At 37.2% G+C, this 19,473-nt stretch overlaps 1 protein-coding gene across 4 annotated transcripts in view; it reads left to right on the forward strand.

Moving 5' to 3' along the window:
* Positions 1–19,473, forward strand: part of AsnRS-m (asparagine--tRNA ligase, mitochondrial) — a 202,884-nt gene that overhangs the window by 17,672 nt on the left and 165,739 nt on the right. For all 4 annotated transcript variants that reach the window (XM_090402537.1, XM_090402539.1, XM_090402536.1 and 1 more), the window contains exons 3-4: positions 990–1,113; positions 13,890–14,033. In XM_090402537.1, coding sequence (XP_090258663.1) covers positions 990–1,113; positions 13,890–14,033 — 268 coding nt within the window. The remainder of the gene's footprint in view (positions 1–989; positions 1,114–13,889; positions 14,034–19,473) is intronic.

A 19,473-nucleotide genomic window follows, 5' to 3' on the forward strand; every position in this document is an offset into this window, starting at 1 on the left:
AGCTTATGCCAATCTATCAAAGGACTTTGCAAAATCTAAAAATACCAATGTGTATGCATCACCTTTATCCAAAGCATTGATTACCTTGTTATAATAAGTAAGCAGATTACTAAAACATGATCTTCCTTTAGTAAACCTATGCTGACCATCAAAGAGAATGCTGCTGTTATGAACCCAGTTCTGAATCTTGGTCTTGATTACTCCAATCACCACTCCAATTCATCCCACGGATTTTCAATAGAGTTGAGTTCAGGACTTGGCACAGGCCAGGGCAGTCATTTAACACCCATCTCTTCATACCATTCCATAACAGCTGCAGCTTTGTGGCATGGGACAGTGTCGTCTTGATATTAACATGGGTCTGTTCCATAAAAACTCCATAGTGTAGGCAGCACCTGATTATCCAGAATATCAAGGTACTGAGCTGCCTTCATGGAACCATGAACAATGACCAGTGGTCCCACTCCAAACCAGCTGAACATACCCCACACCATTATTCTTCCACCACCAAACGGTGGTGGAAGAATAATTTACTGTAGGTACAACATACTGTGGCAACAAATGTTCACCAGGCTGCTTCCACATCCACACCCTGCCATCAGATTTTATGTTATGTTATTGGATGTTATTGATAAGAATAACAAAACTTTGCTCAGGCCTAATATTTTCATCTATGGAGACCAGGCTGCTTCCACATCCACATCCTGCCATCAGATTTTATGTTATGTTATTGGATGTTATTGATAAGAATAACAAAACTTTGCTCAGGCCTAATATTTTCATCTATGGAGACCAGAATTAATTTTTTAAATCACATTTTGCAATACTTTTCTAGTAGATCATTATAGATCTGCATGTATATTTCTTACTGTGTACTTTAAATATTAAATTGTCATTTTAAATTATGTTTGTGATGAAATAGCAGCATTGGAAAAATAGTGAGTATATACATTCATGTGTTCATGTTATTGTTTTAATTTATTTAAAAGGCAAATAAAACCATCACATGGGTATTCAGTTAAGCTGCTGGGAAAACTAGTGAAAAGCAGAAGTCCAGGGCAAGAAGTAGAACTCGTATGTGATTCTTGTGAGATAATAGGACCATGTGGGCAGGTAAGAAGGATATTTATTATAATAAAGCAGAGAATGTCATTTCATAAAATGGCTCACTTGTACAAAGTACTCTATGAGCCATTTTCCTCACATGTAATCAAGTCTCTAATTTTTCTCTGTGATCTTTTTTTGAAGCAGTCTAGCTACATCACACCACTTATATCATGGCTTTCTATAAGCCTTCTTCTTCCTTTCGTATTTGCTTCAGTTATATAATTCAGTTATATAGCGCCTCCGTAGCGCAATTGGAAGAACGACGGTACATTGCGCCCTTCGATTGGAATAGGCCTAAGTTCGATTCTCGTCGCGACGGGAGGAATCTTTATCTGGTCGATTTCAATCGATGGTGAGTTAGCCGATCTCATACGGAGGTAGCAGGGTTTTTTCTCCCGGAAACTCGGGTTTTTCATCCCGCATACATACAAATCGGCCCTTCAGAACACACGCAATTTACAGACAAAAATTACTAGTTGTGGTGGTGTTGGAGGTGGGTGGTGGATGGCGTTGATTCGTAGTAGAGGTAAGGTGTAGAGACAGTTGAAGATGTCCTCCCGCGATGAGTCTTCGGACTCCTTGGAGGTATCAGGAATAATAATAATAATAATAATAATAATACAGGAATCTGTTGTGTCCCATTCTTTTATAGATTAGCATTCCAGTTAATTATATTTGCAAATATAATTAACTCTGCCCACTCATTCTTATCACATAATAATAATGCCAGAATCCTTATGGTAACTTTATTAATTTGTTTCTGATACTAGTGGCAAATTTCTAACTTTCTGAAACATCTCGCGTCAGTTTCCTACATTTTATGAAATGTTTTCTTTATATCTCAACTCTTTTCATATCCATACATGAAAATTGTTCTGAACACTGTTTTTGTATGTGGTTAATTTGGCATGGCTTCTTATATATATTTTTTGCCATGATTTTTTTTGTATTTGATTCTTAACAGTGCCACCTTTGTTAATTCTCTTACCTATTTTCATATTTCAATTTTCTTCTTCATGACAAATTGGTTTAAAATGTGGGACATCTTTTGATTTGAGAATACATTTCATGTTTTGCTTATATATGAGCTATTTTCATAGATAACTACATTAAAGTAAAAATCCGGTCCTTTATTTGGCTTGAAATAACTACTACTGTGACCTAAACCCAGTCTGTTCCTCTTTCCCAGGTCTCTCTCTCTTCCTCCTTCCCTCTTAGTTTTCTTAGTCTCTTCTCAAGTAGACTTATGTATACATGTTACCTGAAACACTCAGTGGGGAGATAATTTCTCTTTGATTCTTACACGATTTTATTTCCTTTTTTATAGATGGGATCACATGAGCTCTACTCCAATCAGCTGTAATTTATACTTGAATTAGGCCTTCTGATATACAGTACAGCCATTGTAAAACATGTAATACACTGGCTGTACTGTATATCAGATACAGTACAGCTATAGTATATACATGTATTTTTAATTGAATATTTCACCTTCCTTCCTTTCCACATCTCAGATTTCTGGTGGCTTTTTCTCCTCTCATATACTTATAACTGTATTCTTTTTGAGTATATTCTACCACTGTTCTGTCAGCTACTTATTTTATTATTATTATTTTGACACCTCCAAGAATTCTAAAGACTCATCGAGGGAGGGCACCTGTTCTACATTTCTGTTTCCACCACTCACTCCACCAACTGACCGCAACTACACTAACGCCGACCACCACTGATATTTCCAGAAACAATCACAAACATCCATGCCCACGGTGGGATTCGAACCCGCAGCCTTTAGGTTGGAGAGCAGTACGCTAACCAGCTAAATTTCATTCAATTCTTTTCCCAAGTAGTTACTCCAGACAACTAGAATACACTTCTCTTCAATTTTTGTCATCTTTATCATTTCTAAATCCTTTGAGTATTTCCATGCTTTTTTCATAAGCCTCCAGAACATTTTATATATTATTCATATTATACATTAATAAGAGTTTATAACCCATCTTCCCTTTTTTTTTGCATTTGGCATGATGGCCTGTTGTGGCTAAGTTAGCATTTTAGAAACCTGCTTAATGCTTATGGTGAGGCAGATAATCCTATCTGCATCATCTGCTTTATCTGTAAACTGCATGTGTTTTACTCACTGTGATTTAAAACATTCAGGCTTGCAGATGCCTGAAACAGCCAAAAATGAAGATGAAGCCATTTCAGAAGTGTAAAAAGTTTTGGAACTATGAAGAATTTGAAGGTATCATCAGTAATGTTGAATGTTACAATGAAAATGAAGATTCTGAAGATGAAATTATTCAAAACATTCTATCAAAACACTAAGACAAGGAATTAGAAGGTGAAGAAAGTGAAGAAAATGACACATCTGAATTTAAATGAAATTTAATGATCAGTTACAATGATACTTCATGCAGGAAGCCAATGAAGCAGTCCATTTTTCTGCACTAAACATGTGTGCTGATTTGATGCACTTACAGTCAATCAAAAGAACCTGACAGGATACACATGATAAATTCTTTCGGCAATAACTATTAGGAACTAAAAGGTGAAAAGTTAGTATGCATAGCTTTGTTATATAAATTGCACATTATATAAATTAAATGTTTATATTAAATATGAAATTTCTGAATGTGTTCTGTATTTTGTTTTAATAGGATTACATTGAAGGACAACAGGTCTGTATCGATACTGACAATGAGGAAAATTTAAATATGTACATATTTTACTGTTGTAAATTTCAATAAATGATTTGATGCTCAGTGAAATGTTGGTTTGTGTTTTTTTATATCTTTAACTATTAGCGTGAAACTTCGCATAATTGGGAAGAAATGTTCTAGTTCCAATTAACTGGAATCTTTCTTTTATATAAAAAAGAAAAGAAAATCAGCTAACTCCTTTTATTCCCTTATAGAGAGTAGGTGCGACTGTTTTAGCCCTAAATAACTTTTTTTTACCACCAATAGCCAATCAGAGATAGCTGGCTCAAAACTATCACTAATTTTAAGTGGTATGTGAAGAGATGGCTAACGAGTGCTGCTATTTCACGCTCCCTAACACAAAAAAACCAAGTTTGTGGGAGAAAACCTCACTTGCTCGTGCCATAGATTGGCTAACTCGGGAACCAGTCGAAGAAAGGTGAAAAGATTCTTCCAGTTGGCAAATAGAATTGAACTTAAAATGCTCTTCTTCAGACAGCCTAGTGCTGAGGAGTCCAAGCAGCACTTCCACTGAGCTACACAGGTTCTACTCTTTCCTATATATACACTCACACATTTTTTTTTTAATATTAATCCCATCCATGAAAGGTTGCACCTATCAAAGGTTCGCTGCTGTCAGCAGGCTTAGGTCAGATAATTTGGACATCCTGCTCTTTAGACCAAACATGCCGTTTTTCAAACCTCTTTAGGCTTTAATAAGTAGTGTGGTCTTGCACAGGGGAATGAAAATCATCTACAGCCTAAAAAATATTCACAAACATCCATACTACAGTGAGATTCAAACACAGTCATCTGAATCTTTGCGATAACAATGTTATACTCCCAATAATTTTTGAAAAACTGCAGATATTATTGGGAATTTAATAATGGCAAAGATGGTTAAACTCTCAGTAATTTCTCATCATCATCATCACTTCCTGCTATGTTGCATAAAGGAGATGTACAGGAGATATCCTGATAGTTCTGCATAATTAAGTTTATATATTTACTGGCTTCCTATAAATAATTTCCTTCCAAATTAATTTATTTGTCAGGTATCCAAACTTGTCAGTCTCAGTCAATTTTCTAAGACACTGCAGACTTCATCAGTCCACTTACATCTTTTTCTTCCTCTACGTCATTTTTCTGTCATCTAGCATCAGATGTCCCCCTGAGCCAGTTTAATACTTTCATGTTGTGAGAGGAATAGGCAATGCAAGTATGAGATTGGCTTATTTAGCAAAGTATGGTTGGGATTTTGTGGTAGTGAACCCATAATGAATCCTGAGAAATGGCTGTATCTAAACTGGCAAAGACTGTATCTTTATCTTTGGAGGTAGTGGACAAGTTTCACAGAAGAACAGAATGGTGGCAGTGTAGCAAGGGATGAGGATTTTCTCATGGCTATATGGGACAAGTTTTTAGCCCAAATTAAACGTCATCAAAGACAGGAATGTAGCATTACTAACAAAAGAATTGGAAATCAAAAACAGATGAAAAGAATACAGTGAGGAACTGTACAATACTCTGGATAAAGAAAATTTGGAGGAGCCCTCTCACCAGGAAAATTCCGATTTGGAACCTCCTCCACTTAGGCATGAAGTTGAAAGAGCAGTTAAGCAGCTTAACAGCAATAAGGCCCCAGGTGCAGGTGAAATCCCAGCAGAGTTAATTAAGGCCACAGGGGATGGAGGGATAAGAGTGTTTCATAGATTAATTACAAGGATCATGACAAAATTTCATGCCGGCTGGGGCGTCGCCCGGTTAAACAAGGCCACCGTTGTTTTCGCCAGGGAACCAGGGTGAACAGCGAAAAGTCAGCTACTGGAACAAATCTGAAAACAAACCCCAACTCAACATCACCAGAGTTAAAGATCAGACTATCAACATAAGAAGCCTGAATGGCAAAGAAATGGAGCTAGCTGAGAGGAATTAGATAAGTACCAGATCGACATAATAGGAGTGACTGAAACAAAAAAGACAAAAACTGGTGAGATCTTTCTGAGCAATAAATACAAAATGTTATATTCAGGCAATGACAATCAAGGAAAAGAAGGTGTAGCCATAGTATTCAACAGTAAATGCGAGGCTAATCTTCTTGAATGGCAAGCAGTCTCAAGTAGAGTGATGTGGACAAATATGAGAATGGGGAACTGGACAATGAGACTTATTTATGCCTATGGTCTCACAGAAGGTTCTATTAAGGTAGAAATGGAGGAATTTTTTAATGCTTTAGAGAAAGCAACTGACACAATGAAAAAGGAAAAGTTGGCCCTTGTTGGGGATCTAAATAGCAGAGTAGGAAATGATTGTGAGACATACAAAAATATTTTGTGAAAATTTGGAGAAAAGAGCAAAGCTAATAATAATGGCAAATATCTGTTGGATTTCTGCTCAGGACATGGACTGGTTATTACTAACACCATGTTCCAACATAAAAATGTGCACAAATTCCCATGGAGAGAAGAGGCAAGGAATAAGAAAAGTCTCATTGACTATGTTATTGTTGATAGTGATGTTTTCTCCCTGGTGCAGGACACCAGAGTGTACAATGGATTTGAAATTGGAAGTGGTCACCATTTAGTCTTGAGCAGTCTGCATATGACTAGCTACAACCCAGGTGATCCCTTCATGATTACTCTCACCAACTAGAGGAAAGTGTGAAATCCCACTCATAATTACATTCTCTGATGAAACAATCAGATCTAAAACTTGATCCTCTTGTGCCCTTGTTTACGTGCTGCCTGAGGTAGTTATCTCTCAAGAACTCTAGAAATTCATTTTCCTTATTCCCAAATCTTCATTCCAATCTATACCGCCATAATTAAAATGATCCATAATAATTACCCGTCCTTTGTTCACTAATCCAAGTTGTTTATACACTTCTTCATCACCACGCCCCCTCTACATTTCTGGGCTTATAGCAACATTCAACTAAATATGTCTTCTTGTCAACGTCCACATTACACCACACTGCCTGATAACCATTGCCATTATTTCCCCTCTTTTGTGTCTACCTTATGTGGACATAATTCCCCTGCTGTCATCAGCATCACTCCCCTTTCTTTCCTGTCCTTTCTATCCTTGTGAAAAATACTGTATCCCCTCATTTCTATTCCCATTAGAATATCATCTTCATTTAACCATGTTTCACTTATTCCAATGATTTTGGGGTAAATGAATTAAATTAGTGAAACCATTTTCTTCCTTATTTCTGGTACTTCTGGCATTTGTAAACAAACACATTAATTCATTTTAGGTCTATAACCAGTCCTAAAATGTGATTTCTCCAACAAGTGGCTTGGATAGGACAACCCCACACCAGCCTAATCACCTTTATCACCACTTACCGCATATATCTGCTCAATCTCAACTTCCCCACCCATATCGCAGTATACTCCACATCTTCATACACACATCCTCTGCCACTTTCAACATCCACTCTCCCTATGTCATGTTTCCCTGTCTACCCAGGCTGCCCCCCCCCCCCCCGTTTCCTTGTTCCTCTTGCATTCCTGTTCTCTCTTCATTTCTCATACTACTACTGTTTTCACTACCAAGCACTTCTGTCTCTTCAGTACCACGCTCCTGATTCTTTGCTTCAATTCACGTTAGGAAAAAGAGGACTACCTCATTAGCTCTGCCAGGTATTTTATAATTTAATTTTTAATATGATTCTGTCATTAATGTCATCTTTTCACAACCTCTAATTTATTTTCAAAACTCTTATATGTATAATCTCTAACCTTTAATCAGCTGTTTTACTTCTCATTTCTAGCCAATTCTTTTCTCAGATTCAAAAGTTAAAATTCAGCCATTTTTTTATTGTTGATGGGAGGAGAGAGTATTTTTAATTTCTTGTCCATGTAGCCTTTTCATTTGCACTCCCTTGTTTACTCCCTCAATTCCAAGTGGTTTAACTCTCTATTTTAAAATAAAACAGAAAACACCTGAAACTAAACTACATAAAATCTTGCACACAGATTCATATTCCAGGATATCATACATACATTTCTTATCTTATAAATTAACTTATTAACCATTAATATATTAAGAGGTTGAGTCTACATACATCTTTTTACCACAAGAAAAGTATCTTTAATTTACAGAAAAATACAAATGCATTTTTCTGTAAATATACAACCAACATAAAATCAATATAACTTAACTTACACAAGTTTCAACATATTCATCAGATCACAGCATAGAGAAAAAAAAGTAAAAAAACTTTATGTACATAGCTTCCTTTCAATCATATAAGCTAACAGCATTATCCTTTAAGGACAAAACCTCTGAAATTTTGGTTTGCTTCCTACAGAACTCTTATTTTCTTCGATTCCCCAAAATTAATACAAACTTAAAGAGAGCGCTCGTGAGGCAAGCGTAGTGGTGGTGTGTAAGACAAGCTCCAGATTCAAATAAGTTATTCCTGAAATAATTAATTGTATATAAATGTTTGTTTGAGTAAGAGCTGTTATAAAAGTTGTGCACTACTAGTATTATTATTGTGTGGAATATTTTGCCTAAACTTAATTACAAATTCGTTGTTATAATAACGAATTTATTATAACAAATTATAACAAATTTGTTCATTATAATTTGTTTACTACTCAAATTATTATTTGGTTACTACTCAAAGACCTTAGAGTAGTAACCGCCAGAGGGAAGATGGCAGCAGCTTTGTCATTGCATGACTTTAACTTAGACTTCAGTCGTTTCATGAAGTGCGAGGTGTGTTACATGTACCCCTTTGATTACATAGATGATTTTTGGATATTTAGGGTGAATGGAAGGAGGGTGTGTGTGAAGTGTGAGCTAAATGAGGATTTAATATGAATTTAATGACAGAAAGTGTGTAATGAGAATGTCTTGGGGAGAATGAGTGCTCGTTCGAAAGAGAAGGATGGTGTGAAAGAAAGGCGAAAAAATTGTTAAAAATTTTTTTTAAAAAATGGATGGTAAAAAGACGAAAGTGAGGTGAATGTGGCAGAAGGCAATAAAATTGAAAGAATGAATGAAACCAGAAATAGTGTGATGCAAGGTTTGAAAGTGGGAAAAATCAAAAGAATGAACGATAGCGAAAGTTGGATGCATGGATCAAAAGTACGGAAACTCAAAAGGATGAATTAGAGTGAAAGTGTGAAGCGGATGTCGAGAGTTCGAAAATTAGACGGATTGAATGATAAGAGAGAATGTGACGCGAGATTCGAAAATTGAGTTGGGTGGCGTTGTATGGCGACTCCATTATTAAAGGTGTGCTGGATGAGAGGATGTTTTCCAGGCAGTAAAATGAGTAGAGTGATTGAGGCATTGGATATGAAGAGGGAGCGAGCAAAGGAGTTGATGGTTTTAATAGGAACGAATGACTTGACAGAAGTTAAAGAACATGTCAGAATGGATATCAGGAAGCTGCTTAGACGGATAAAAGAGAATAGTGTGACAGGAAGGATAGTAAGTGTGTTGCATAGGTATGACAGTGGCAAGATGAGTCGGAGAGCAAGGATTATGAATGATATGTTAGCCTGAAATGTGTGAGGAGAAAGGAGTACAGTTTGTTAATGTGTGGAATGAGTTTGAAGGATGAAGTGAACTATATAAGAGAGATGGACTGCATTTGAGTGGTTATGGTGTGAGTCGCTTGGAGAGACTGCTGCTGGAAGGTAGAGTGAATCAGATCAAGTAGGAAGTGATGTGGAATAGCAGGAGAGATTGAAGAGGTGGTTATGAATGAGGAAGTGAGTGGCATGAGTATGGAAAATGAGAGAATGGATGTGCAAGAGGAACAGGGAAACACGAAGGCTCAGGGTGGAAGGGGGGTATACACAGTGGCATAGCTGGGGGGGGTGCGGAGGGGATGATCCATCCCGGGTGCACGTTGAACCTTTTTGAACTTTTGCAGTTAATTCTAAAATACAGTCTTGAGAACTTAGTTCCAAAGTGTTGCTAGTTGTGAGAGGAGTTTTTCTAAATAAAATTGATTAAGAATTACCTACATTACTATGAAATAGACTTCGACGATTTTGCTAACAGAAAAATGACATTTTAGAATATTGAAATTAAAATTTTACTTCAAAAAGAAACAGTATTTTAATTTATTTCCCTATATGTCGTTTTGATTTTTTGTAGTATTTTTGGTGTGCATTGAGAGGGGCAGCAAAAGCTGTAGCTATGCACTGGGTACACAACGTGATAAAGGTGGATGCTCCAAGAGAATGTGAAAGCAAGTGTGGACAGGAAAGGAATGGGATGACGTGGGATCAAGAGGAAAGAGTTGGAATTGAAGAGGTTTCTAAAATGAATAAGAAGAAAGGGAAATGGTCCCAGTCGAGTATGGAGAGATCACAACAAATGAGTGGTATCAGTGGAACTAGCTGTAGATCCAGGAATGAGCTGTTGTGTTTGTATACAAATGCTAGAAGTGTAAGAAACAAGGTAGATGAAATGGTTGCACTAATTGTTGGAATAAGTGAGACATGGTTAGATGAGGATGACATCCTGATAGGAATAGAGATGGAAGGCTATGATGTGCTTCATGAGGACAGAAGGATTATTGATTAAGTCCATACAAAGTAGAGATGCAAGAGGGAAATAGTACCAGTGGTTTTGAGGCAGTATGGTGTGAGATAGAGGTGAATGGAATGAAATACTTGATTGAATGTTGCTATAGACCAGGTAATGTGGATGGTAATGAAAATGAAATGTATGATCAAATTAGTCAAGCAAATAAGAAAACAGTGATCATTATGGGCGATTTTAATTATGGCAATATGGACTGGAATGATGAGATAGAAACTGGAAGTAAAGAAAATGAGTTTTTGAGGGAAAACTACCTCAGACAGTATGTAACAGAGGGCACAAGAGGATTAGGGATCTTGGAGTTGGTCATCTCATCAGAGGATGTAATTATAAATAAGGTGTCAAATCACCCACCATTTGGTGAGAGTGACCATGAAGTGATTACCTGGGTGGTTGTCAGCAGTGTGAGGATCTCTGTGAGAAAAGGGTATATGTGGAACTACAAGGGGGTGATTATGAAGAGCGCAGGAAACGCGAGAACTCCTTGCAGGTGTAACATGGAATGAGGAGTTAGCTGACTTCTTCACCTCCTACATATCGAAAGGAGCTCTTTCGATATGTAGCCAGTGAAAGAAAAAATGATTATGGAAGGATGACATTGATTGGATCATATGCAGACTAAAATTTGCAAGACTACGGTTGCAAATTACCGACCGATCAGCATATCAGGAGTCGTTGTCAAGGTCTTGGAGAAAGTAGTCAAGGGAAAAATACAGGAATGGATTGATGAAAATGAGATACTGTACAGGGGACAGCATGGCTTTGTGAAGGGTAGATCATGCTTCAGTAACTTGCTCAAGTTTTATAACAAGGTGACGGCTGAACTGGATAAGGGAAATGGCTTTACAGTGATACTGCTGGACCTGGAAAAGGTGTTTGACAGGATACCACATGGAATACTAATCTGTAAACTACAACATATGGGAATGGATATAGGGTTGGTGAGATGGAGAGATATCAAAGAGTGGTTTATTCAGGAGTAGAGTCCAAAAGACGGCCTGTGACTAGTGGTGTGCTGCAGGATTCTGTTCTTGGACCACTGCTGTTTAATCTGTTCATTAATGATATAGGGAAGGATCTAAGAGGAACAGTTCATTTGTTCACTGATGATGCAAAGTTGGTTAGGGCAATAGTGAATGCAGAAGATGTCAAAATCTTGCAGGACGACTTGGAGAGATTGGAGTTCTGGGCTAAGGAGAATGGATGTTGATTTAATGTGACAAAATGTAAGGTTATGCATTTTGGGGTGAAAAGATTAGCAGCAGTATACCACATTGGTGGAACTGTACTCCAGGAGATTGATGAGGCCAGGGAGACTTGGGAGTGTTGGTGGATAGGGAGATGAAGTTTAGGGGGCACGTTGCAAAAGTAGCTAAATCATCTCATCAACTCACTTGGTTGTTGAAAAATACCTTGACGAGCAGAGACAAGCAAGTTATTGTACCTCTGTACCGAGCCTTAATAAGACTTCATCTCGACTACTGTGCCCAGATTTGTCACCTAGGTTCCTTCTTGATGGGGAGGAGGTGGAGAGGATCCAGAGGCGAGTGACTAAGATGATAGCAGGTCTATGGAATGAACCATATGAGAACAGGTTGAAGATTTGTGGCTTGCAGAAATTAGTTGATAGTCAGAAAAGGGGAGATATGATTGAGACATTCAAATTGCTATAGGATTAACTCAGAGGATATTTTTGATCAGGACTGGTGGTGGGAGAACTAGGGGACACCTATGGAAGCTGGGCAAGAGTGTGGTTAGCAGGGGTGTTAGAGCTGGGTTCTTTACTTTTAGAGTGGTAAATGAGTGGAATAAGCTGCCAAAGTCTGTTGTGGGTGCTAGGATGGTGAGTGAGTCCAAGGCAAGGTATGATGGATACTGTGAGAATGTCGTATAGTTGTGAGGACATGATGTTTAGTGCCTCCCTTGATGAGTCTAAGGACTCCCTGGAGTCGCCCGTAATAATAATGATAAGTTGATAGTCAAACTAGAGCAGATGGGTTGGATATTAGATTAGTACATTGGATTGGAGACTGGCTATCTGATAGGTATCAACAAGTTGTGTGTGTGGGGAGTGATATCCAGGAAAAGGAAAGTCACTAGTAGTGTGCCTCAGGCTTTTTTTTGGGGGGGGGGGCATTACTGTTTAACTTGTATATTAACGATATTGGTGAAGATTTGGATGGAGATATTTAGCTGTTTGTAGATGATGCAAAGTTGGGATGAACCATGAAGAGTTGTTGTGGCCTTACAAGACGACTCGAATAAATTGAGTGATTGGGCACTGGAATGGGGATGTGAATTCAATGTTGCAAAATGTAAGGTTTCAAAATTTGGGAAACAGAGATGGGATGGAGAATTTATGCTTGGTGATGATATATTGTCAAAGTTGAGGAAATAAGAGATCTGGTGGTGATAGTGAACAAGGATCTGAAATTAAGGGGGGACACAGCCAAAATTGTGAAGATAACACAAAGGCTTCTGGGAATGATGCAGAGGACACTGACTTGTAGAAGCAGGGAGATTCTTGTTCCATTGTATAAGGCTTTGATTAGGCTACACATGGACTATTGTGCCCAGATTTGGTCACCTGGTTTTCAGAAGGACGAAGAGATATTGGAAAGGGTCCAGAGGTGACTGATTAAGGTAGTTTCTAACCTCTGGAATGTCAAATATGAGGAAAGATTGAGAAGATGCAATTTGTAGAGTCTGGTGGACAGGAGGAAGAGAGGAGATATGATAGAGACCTGCAAGTTAGTAAGGGGTTGTTATAGAATCAGTGCTGGAGAACTCTACAGAAAATAGTTGGGAGATCAGGGGAGAACCAGAGGTCATCCCTAGAAACTGTATAAAGAGGGTGTGAGAAGCAGGTTTTTTCAATGAAGAGTTGTGAATGATTGGAATGCCTTGCCTGAGAGCATGGTGTCTGCAGAGAATTTGAGTGTGTTTAAAGCACGGTATGATGAGCTGTGTGTATGATAAAAGGACCTCCCAGATGAGTCTTTGACTCCATGGCGTCTTGGGTAATAATGATAATAACTGCTCTTTCCTGTGTAAGAGTAACTTAGATTAATTAAATTCTTCCTGCATCCTAAACAGCATATCTTGTTTTCATTCAGAATACTTCAACCACTTAATCCAGTTTCTATATGAAAGTCATGGCAAGCTCAATTGAACAAATTACTAAAACCTTATCAGCTGCCTCATCACTTTAGAAATACAAATACTTTTACAATCTTTTCAACTGAGTTATGAGTTATTAAGCACATACTACATGACTCATTCTTAGGATACATGTTTTGAATGTAGTTACTAGTCTTTTCCATGATGATGTCCATGTTATGTTGGATGAAATTTATATGGGACATTTTGGATAAAATTCTATATTTTTTCTATATGTGTAAGCTGTATAAGTATGTATAAAATGTCTAGTACACATGTTCCCTTAAAATGATTGATACTTTAGAAGATTCTACTTAACTTGCACTCATAGATGAATACCTTTTGCAGAATTATCCTGTTGGAAGAACTGATTATGTGCACAGTACTCAATATTATCGGCAATATCTCCACTTAAGAGCAAGAACTAAAAAATTTGCATCGTTATTAAGAATTAGGAATTCTGCAAGCATGGCTGTCCATAGATATTTTCAGGTAAATATAAATATAGATATCTTTATCCAAAGAGTTTATTTGAAATGAAATATATATAATGAAATTATCTAAACTGAAAATTATGAAGCACTTGTTAATAATAATAAAATAATCATTATTATAATTTTGGAATCTATCCCCATAGGTTATATAGAATACTAATGTAATCTATGATTTTATTGCTTAGTTGGCTCTGGCAGCAGCTTTTTTTTTTCTAATTTAAAACAGGTGTAGCAAGTAATAATAAATTTAGTTTAATCCTTTATCCCAGTGAGAGCAAACAAAGTTTGCGCCTGAAAATATCTTCAGGACTGAATATAGTGTTGTACTATCTTACCTGGGTAAGTAGTACAACACCAAGGCAGCTGTAGCAAAGGTGGAGCAAGCTACCAACACTCCTATCCCAGTATCTCCCATAATGCAAAACACATCTCCTTGTGGATATGTATACTGTTATGCATTAAGGAATTGGCCACTACCCAGACTAGTTTCGACCTTTATTGAGGTCTCTTCAGTGGGAGCCAGGCCCAGAGTTGGAGATACCAGGCAGAAGCAGTAGCAAGGTCATCTTTACCTATAGGAGTTGCCAAAAGGTTTGCCATCTTTTTTTTTTTTAAATTACTCTGGATTTAGAGAAAGAGAAGGGACCTACATCAAAGCTATATTCTTTTTATAACATTATCAGAGAATAAATTCATATAGGTAGTTTTAACACAGCAAAAGTGGTGGCTTAATCCATAATTTAAAGAGTATTGTTATATTAGAGTTAAGATCATACATTACTTACAGTTCTAATTATAATTAACTCTTAGACCAAAAGATTATGTGTGTAGAATATGTGCCATCCGTATTCTTGATATTTTTAGACCACCATTATTGTTAAGATTAAGGTAGCTGATAAGAATTTCACAGGCCTCCTTAAATTTACACTCATACCATGTTTTGGTGTGATGTAAACAACAGATGCCTTTCCAGTTGATTCTATTTAGAGTATTCAGGGCATGAATCAGAAAGGTCAGATTTACCATAGTTGTTAAATTTGATATGTCGTTTATTCCTCATTTCGGATAGGAATTGTGCACCTGTTTCATCTATATAGGGCAAATTACAGGTGCAACGAAGATGGTATACTCCAGGATTGGCCAGCGGAGGAAGCGGATCCTTGGATTTGTTGAATAAGTTCTTTAATTTTGCAGGAGGTTTAAAGGTGACATTAAGGTTGTATTTCTGTAGTATTCTGTTTATTTTGTCTGATATCCCTTTAATGTATGGAATGGCTACAATTTTATTGTAATTTAGTTTAGTTTTATTTTTAAGTGGAGACTTGTATAGAATTTTGTTGACAGTATTTTTGCTGCAACCACTTTTCAGAAGGTATTGCTGATAACATTTAATTCATGTTTAAGTGCTTGTTTAATGGAGCAAATCCTCAAAGTCCTGGTTTTTTTTTTTTTTTTTTTTTAATGTGTTAGTGATACCTAGTTTTTGTGTTGGGTGGTGGCAAGAGTTTACCATCCAATTTTTGGCCAGTATGTGTAAGCTCGTAAAGGAAAGACCGCTGGAAAGAAGATTGTGTGACAAGTGTATCTAGAACAGGAAGGGTGTTCTGACTTTTAATTTTATTTGTGAATTGTATGCATTAGTGTTTTTTTTTTTTAGGTAGCTGAGGAAAGCATCTAATGTCTGGTGGCCATGGGACCAGATAACAATAACATTTTCAACGTATCTAAGCTAGACTTTGTGTTTTAAAGTATGGGAATCTAGAGCACATTGCTTAAAAGCTTCCATATAAAAGTTAGCAATTGGGGGTGAGCCCAAGAAACTCTGAGATAGTTCAACAATTCAACAACAATTTGTAAGGTGGCTTGAGGAAGTCAGTCCATGCAAAGAAATGATTCCAGTGAATATTGGCAACAATAACCATGAAGAGACAAAATTCTTTACCTAAATCAATATGACTATTAAATTATTTAAGGAATTTACAACGTATACTGGAATATTAATTAAAAGAAACTTCAATAAATACCTCTATATATTTCGGCAATGTCATATTGCCATCTTCATGGGAACATACAATTATGATACGTGCATGCAGGCACTACAAAAAGCAAATGAAGCAGAAGAGAGAAAACTAATGTTGTTCCTAGAGTCCTAAAGGTGTCCCTTGTAGGCTATGTTGGGTTGTCTTTGCAGTTGGTCTGAAGTTCTCAAGACGCAAGCTTCCCAAATTTGGGGCAGTCTCATGCACCCAAATTTGTTGAGGTTTGGAAAGTTTTTTTAGAGCTGAGGCTGATTCCATGAATAATCTTTCATATTTAAATTTGCTGCGGTGTATTAACATGGCTTTCTTCCAACGTATTCTGTTTCTGGTATCCAAAGCATGGTCTGCAAGCCCAGAGTGGCTGTACTGGTGAAACCAGATGTAGTCTTTGTGTTCCGAAATCCTGACAGCAAATTTAAATATTTGGCCTGTTTGGCCAAAGTAGGACAGCTTACAGCTGCAAGGGACTCGGTATACCCCAGGTAGGTCTAGGGGAAGTGGTTGGTCTTTGGTGGAGCAGATAAGGGATGCCAATTTTTTATATGGTTTGTAACAAGAAGTCAGGTCATATTTTTTTAAGATTTTGGATAACTTTTCAGAGGTGCCCCGGATATAAGGAATGGTGATAGATTTAGTGTAATGTTTGTTATGAAGGGGGAGAGGGGGGGGGGGGTTGTGGTTAACTGGTTTTAATAATTTTTGAATTTTTTGGGGGGGGTTGTAGTTAAAGATGTTGTAGTTAAAGTTAAAGTGTTAAAGATGTAGTTTAGTTCAGTGGTTGGGGCATCATCTGAACAGATTATAAGTGTTACAAATGGTAAAAGACATCAAAATCAGCATTAAAGCACTAAATGACAGGCAATTTGATGAAAGAAACATCCGAACTCCATCAAAAACTTCATTCTCTAAAGCTACAATACTAATGTTTAAATCAGCAACAACATAAAGAAGATCTTATCATAAACGGTCTTCCCGAAACTGCACCTACAGAAAACCTCAGAGACATAGTTTTTAAAATTAGGCCATGCAATTGACATCCCCCTACAGCTTAACAACATTCAGACCGTAAATCGGATTCCTAGGAAGAGCAAAAAACATGGCTTGCCACGACCTGCACCATAGTTCGTCATAGTTTGTCTTACAAGCAAGTTCACAAGGGACAATCTCATAAAAGCCAGCAGACAGAAAAAACCACTTGCCAAGGACTTGAATGCATTGCAAGACAACACACCAATCTTCCTATCCGAATATTTAACACCATTCAACCAGAATCTGTTGTACCAAGCAAAAACAGAAAAAAAATTACCAATTTTTGTGGATCAGAGATATCAAGATATTCTTGAGGAAGTCACAAACTTCAAAACCGATACAAATTAAAAGCTCAGAAGACATAGAAAGGCTACCACAGTGAAAAAAAAAAAGAATAAAAAGTCTCCTAATTAGTTCAAAAAGAAGACCACAATAAAAATGAATGTGAACCACCGAGACAGATGCAATAACACCAGAAAATACTGGCAATTTCACTTTGATCAGGCCATGGGTTCCCAACCCTATGCCTGCGGGCACCACGGTGCCCGTCGACCAATTTGTGTGTGCCCGCCGCTGTTCAATCGTGTGCCGTATAGTTTGAAATAATCACGCAACAATTCATGGCGTGCTATATGACGCATGCGTTAATGACACATGGCGAGTATTAAACGCATACAAAGTAAAGTAGATGCACATTCGAAGTTGTTCATTCCAGTTTAAGAACTGGAATATCATCATATTCTCTTAATTATGAAGCACTACCCAATGAAATGCAATGCCAAGGATCACACTAACTTACATATATATATATTTAAATGTTTATATAATGTAAACTTTTAAGTAATAAAACATTTGATTATAATGTAAACTTTGTGTATGTATTCATTTAACAAAAGAATTCAAAAAATTGCTTGAAAAAATAGATGGTGCCCGTCTCCCTATAGGTATTTTAGAATGTGCTCTAGGAAACAAAGATAACTGAGAGGAGACCTCCACATAGCCTTTAAAGGAATGCGGAGAACCGACCAGGGCTTCTGACCTAATGTCCAATCCTCACCTTCTCGTGGTGCACCCTGTTGGGTATCTACTTTGATACTGAACGAACGAGGATGGGCTGGCAATTTGGGATTTAGCCGACCAAATTGTATTCTTATTGGTTAAACCAAAATAAAAAATGATGGTACAACATGACAAAAATTCATGCCGGCTGGGGCGTCGCCCGGTTAAACAAGGCCCCCGTTGTTTTTGCCAGGGAACCAGGGCGAACAGCGAAAAGTCAGCTACTGGAACAAATCTGAAAACAAACCCCAACTCAACATCACCAGAGTTAAAGATCGGTACTATCAACGTAAGAAGCCTGAATGGCAAAGAAATGGAGCTAGCTGAGGAATTAGATAAGTACCAGATCGACATAATAGGGGTGACTGAAACAAAAAAGACCAAAACTGGTGAGATCTTTCTGAGCAATAAATACAAAATGTTATATTCAGGCAATGACAATCAAGGAAAAGAAGGAGTAGCCATAGTATTCAACACAAAATACGAGGCTAATCTTCTTGAATCGCAGTCAGTCTCAAGTAGAGTAATGTGGGCAAATATGAGAATGGGGAACTGGACAATGAGACTTATTTGTGCCTATGGTCCCACAGAAGGTTCTACTAAGGTAGAAGTGGAGGAATTTTTTGAGGCTTTAGAAAAAGCAAATGACACAATGAAAAAGGAAAAGTTGGTGTTTGTTGGGGATCTAAATAGCATATTAGAAAATGATTGTGAGACATACAAAAATATTTTGGAAAAATTTGGAGAAAAGAGCAAAGCTAATAATAATGGCAAATATCTGTTGGATTTCTGCTCAGGACATGAACTGGTTATTACTAACACCATGTTCCAACATAAAAATGTGCACAAATTCACATGGAGAGAAGAGGCTAGGAATAAGAAAAGTTTCATTGACTATGTTATTGTTGATAGTGATGTTTTCTCCCTGGTGCAGGACACCAGAGTGTACAGAGGATTTGAAATTGGAAGTGATCACTATTTAGTCTTGAGCAGGATAAAATTGAATTTCATATTGAAAAGAATAACATGTAAGAAAGTTTTAAAGCAAATAAAAGTTGAGCAGCTCTCAGATGTGAACTGTAGACTAAAATACAGAAATATTATTGAAAAGAAAATGAAAGAGTTTAAGAACAGGAATCAAACCTTGGAGATTCAGTGGCAAACTCTGAAGGAAACATTGATTGATTCTGCCAGAGAGGCATGTGGTGAGGTTGTGTGCAAGGATAAAAAAATCAGAACTCCCTGGTGAACACAGGAAGTTAAAGAGGCAGTGAAGGAAAAGAAGAAAGCATATCAAAAGTTCCTGGCAAA

This window comes from Typopeltis vanoorti, chromosome 13 (genome assembly GCF_054136105.1).
Source record: "Typopeltis vanoorti isolate ZY-2024b chromosome 13, IOZ_Tvanoo_1.0, whole genome shotgun sequence".
Taxonomy (NCBI): Eukaryota; Metazoa; Arthropoda; class Arachnida; order Uropygi; family Thelyphonidae; genus Typopeltis; species Typopeltis vanoorti.